Genomic DNA, 4333 nt, shown 5'->3' with positions numbered 1-4333 from the left:
TTTATGAGAAATTACACTTTGTATGCAATCATCTCTCAATAACCTTATTAAATTACATATTATGACCAAATTGGCCTGACACCTACTACTGACCAATTTTGCATTCTCTCACCTGTTTCTACCAGCATCCATACTGGACACCTAAGACAAGCACAGGATCCTGGTATTAACACAAGCTGGGCAATGTTATGGCTATATCAGGCTGTAAAAGACTCAGCCCCTCACCATGAGCTTTTCTATTCCTGGTCAGAATCCATGTTCTGAACCTCATCGATGAGTAACCATGAGATTAGCAGCTTAAAAAATCCACCCAAGACCTCCCTGCTTTTCCTTTTCTACCCCTCAGTTCTGATCTTCCCATCTTGAAAAGTAATTCTTTTGAGTAATTCTTCCCTCCAATCTGCCTGAGCTTTGATCACTACATTACTCTTATATTGTCACATAGGCAGACAATTCAGAAGAAAATAACAAGCTATAGGCAGAAGAAGGTTCACAGGCACAGAGAAGAAAGCTGTAAGAGTCTACAGCCACTCACCTTCACCATGGAGAGGATTCTATATTCATGACATCATTGAATCAGACACAAGTAAAAAGGACTCCCCTGAAACCTGCTAATGGTAACTTCACCTCCTGCCTTGCATCATTTCCCAACGTCTTCAGTATTCTCATCCTGGATGTTTTTCATGAGGTTTAACTCAAATATTTCCTGCTACCATTTCAGTTTCAGCCATAGCATAAGAATGAATCCCAATAGCTTCACCTCTCAGGGCTTCCTAGGGCTCAGAGCAAGAAAGTGAGGTGTTTTAACCCACCCAACCTTGATCTGGCCATGAAGCTCACAAACCACAGCCATCAGAACCCAAACTCCTTCCTGCTCATGGGAATTCCTGGCCTGGAGGCATCCCACTTTTGGATTGCATTTCCCTTCTGCTCCATGTATGGCCTGGCAGTGCTCGGCAACATGGCGGTGCTCCTGGTGGTGCATTCAGAGTCTGCACTGCACCAGCCCATGTACATGTTCCTATGCATGCTGTCCATCATTGACCTAGTGCTTTGTACTTCTATTGTACCCAAGCTCCTTGCACTCTTTTGGACAAATGCTGCTGAGATTGCCTTTGAAGCCTGTGCTGCTCAGATGTTTTTCATCCATGGCTTCTCAGCTGTAGAATCTGGTATCCTGCTAGCAATGGCCTTTGACCGCTACTTGGCCATCTGCAGGCCACTGCAGTATGGGTCATTGCTGCCCCCAGAGGCTGTGGGCAAGCTGGGGGCTGCTGCCGTGTTTCGTGGTTTGGGGCTCATGACACCACTCACCTGCTTACTGGCAAGGCTGAGGTACTGTAACCGAGTGGTGGCCCACTCCTACTGTGAGCACATGGCTGTAGTGAAGCTAGCTTGTGGGGGCACACAGCCGAACAACATCTATGGCATCACCGCTGCTACATTGGTGGTGGGGACGGACTCCATCTGCATCGCTGTCTCCTATGCACTCATCCTTCGGGCTGTGTTAGGCCTCTCCTCTAAGGAGGCAAGGACTAAGACTTTTGGCACCTGTGGCTCCCACCTGGGTGTCATCCTTCTCTTCTATACACCAGGACTGTTCTCATTCTACACACAGCGCTTTGGCCAGCATGTGCCCCAGCACATTCACATCCTCCTGGCTGATCTCTACCTCGTTGTGCCCCCCATGCTCAACCCCATCATCTATGGCATGAAGACCAAGCAGATCCGGGATGGGGCCCTCCGACTGCTGAAGCAGGGCACTGCTCGGCCATAAAGTCTTCAACCCCACCCTGGAACCCTATCCTATTCCTTTAGCCCTGGGAAATGTTTAAGAGACCAGTGGCTCCCAGCATGGTGGGGAGAAAACCCCACACTCAATGGTATACTTACTTTGATAAGGAGGTATAGCACAAATCTGATGGGGCAAGAACCATCAGGTGTTTCCCACTTGTGATGCAGATACCGTTACAAAGCTCAGGGAGCCCTGTCTAATGGGAAACATAGTTACCAAGCTAGTGATAGTCTCCCAGGGAATCCCACTCTGCTGTTCTGGCATGGCTCCTACCTTCCAGGAGATCTTGATAAAATGAGAAAGCGTTGACTACTGGTCTTACAAGGAAAAATAACTCTCATCCACAGTCAAGTGTTTCTACTCTAATAGGGATACATGGATACCTCCCTCAGTGAGCTCTAAGTCTGTTGGGAGGAGTACACACATGGGGAGAGAGAGAGAGAGAGAGACAGAGAATATTAGAGAGGCAGAGAGAATGTTGGAGGACGTACTCAAGTGGACATGGCGACCGGTTTGCCTTCAAGCTGGACCCAGGCAATTGGAGGCTCCTCACCTCCTCCCTGTCCTTGGAAAGTACACTCTGCCTGCCATTCCCACAGTGGGAGCTGTTTCAAGGATATACTCTCTTAAGGTTAAGGTGTCGTTGAGACCATCTGAATGGAATACATGACTGAACCTAGTTAAGATCATCTATATAAACTTTTAAGATTCTGGTGGGCCAGTGTGGAGATCTACTCATCTTGTAGCTGCCTAAGACAAGCCCCATGTGTAAGTTCCCTTTCTTATTAAAACTGCCACCTACCAATCTAAAGTGGTCTGCCTGTTTCTTAGGTCTCTTCCTGTCTCCATGTACAGGGGCCAGTTTGTAAAGTAATAAAGATGGAGTCAGAGCACTTAGCAATGGGCCATAGGAACAGCAACAAATAAAGAGTCATGGGCAAACTGTGTCTGTTGTACAGAGGTGTAATATCAATCTAGGAAGGTTCTCTGGAAGATGAGAGTTTTTATCTTTTTGTTGAACATGTACTATGGGCCAAATATATTGCTAAAATCTAGGGGTATGGACTTGATTAGATTAAAAGTCCTTCTCTCATGGTGACTCCTCACTGTTAGTCAGAGGAGACCTACATCTAAGGAGACAGCAGTCAAATCAAATGAAACTAATATGATTAGGGTAAGCACAAGGACCATGAGTACTGAACAAGGGCACCTAACTTGCTCAGGGAAAATGAGGTCCCAGACCCCGCCTCATCTAACCCTCCCTCTGTACATGTCGGAAAGGCTGCCATCTCAAAAGCCTTCAACCAGGCCTGGGTGTAAGTTGTGGGAACAAGTTCTCGGGCTAAATGACATCAAGACTGATATCCTTACTCTTTCTTTCTCCTCTCTGGGAATGGCCAAGTGGAGCTGCCACCAAGCCGCAAACATCCAGGGAAGAGACCAGGCACCTTCTTTGGAAAGAAAACAGAAGGCATCCAATTTGACCTCCTGAGCAGGTTTATAAAAACGAAAGTGATGGCTGCAACTAGAAGGCCTGTTAGATTCCAGGGTTCTCAGGGACTCTGGTTCTGACATCTGCTTAGAAACTGCAGGCAGATTGATAGGTATTTGGCTCTGGACAAAGCATTTTAATAAGCTAAGAAACAGCTTACATAAGACAAGGCTTCCAGCAGCCTCAGGATGCCCTAAGTCACCAGAATTTCATCTAGTAGCACCAATGCGTTGATTAGCTTTCAACACTGTAGTGCACCAAGAGGATATGCATTGTTTTACTGTAGTCTTGTAACCGTCTGATGAGGAGCATATAATTAACTACTCCCACTTTACAAAACCAGAGGCAGGTTAGCAAGGTAGCAACTTGTCCAAGAAAGAAAGTAAATGTCAGCCATTCAAACTCAGATCTTTCTAGTTCTAAATTCTGTACTTTTAATTCTATACCAGATGACTTCCTATAAATCTAGACCCTAGGCCCAAGAATCTAATAAGTTTTAACCTGGGAGTGAGGGGGTAATTAGTTTCCTAACATCACTAACATTTCTGAGAACATGCAACATGAAAACACTATTCTAGGAGCTGGAAATATAATGGTGATTCAGGAAGGAAAATGCCTGGTGACAAGTCAAATATGAGACCTCAGAAAAATCCTCTCATATACCCTCAGTGACTCCGATGTTACCATAATAACTCTTCCTTCATTCCAGGCTTCAGCACACATGAAATTAGTAGTTTTAATTTGCTCATAGACAACCCAGATTGCCAGGCAATCAGAGACCTCATATTGGCCAATAAATTCTAATCCCCAGGATATTTAATCCTATTTGAGACTACATTGGTTATGGTTGGATTTACTTTGCCCAAACCATTTTTTTATGAGGTATAATTTACCTTAAATAAATACATATATTAAGCATATAGTTTGATCTCTGGCAAATGTATATATCAGTATAACCACCACCTTAATCAAGGTACAGATATTTTCATAATCCCCAAAAGTTTCCTTGTGTTTCTTCCAGGCAATACCCTTGTTCCCTGCTTTTT

The 4333-nt window shown here is 45.0% G+C and overlaps 1 protein-coding gene across 1 annotated transcript; it reads left to right on the top strand.

Annotated features, from left to right (window-relative positions):
* The first annotated feature begins 829 nt into the window (after positions 1-829).
* Positions 830-1777, top strand: LOC109372409 (putative olfactory receptor 52P1). Its single transcript, XM_019625583.1, has one exon. It carries the CDS (start codon positions 830-832, stop codon positions 1775-1777), a length of 948 nt encoding a protein of 315 aa, XP_019481128.1.
* Positions 1778-4333: the final 2556 nt, after the last annotated feature.

This window comes from Hipposideros armiger, unplaced genomic scaffold (genome assembly GCF_001890085.2).
Source record: "Hipposideros armiger isolate ML-2016 unplaced genomic scaffold, ASM189008v1 scaffold_635, whole genome shotgun sequence".
NCBI classification, from domain to species: Eukaryota; Metazoa; Chordata; class Mammalia; order Chiroptera; family Hipposideridae; genus Hipposideros; species Hipposideros armiger.
The sequence above is the reverse complement of the archived record's forward strand: the minus strand, read 5'-3'. Positions and strand labels throughout refer to the sequence as shown.

What these genes read in the sequence shown, in the direction of transcription:
- LOC109372409 (XM_019625583.1), top strand. Translation starts at nt 830, where the DNA reads ATGAAGCTCACAAACCACAGCCATCAGAACCCAAACTCCTTCCTGCTC.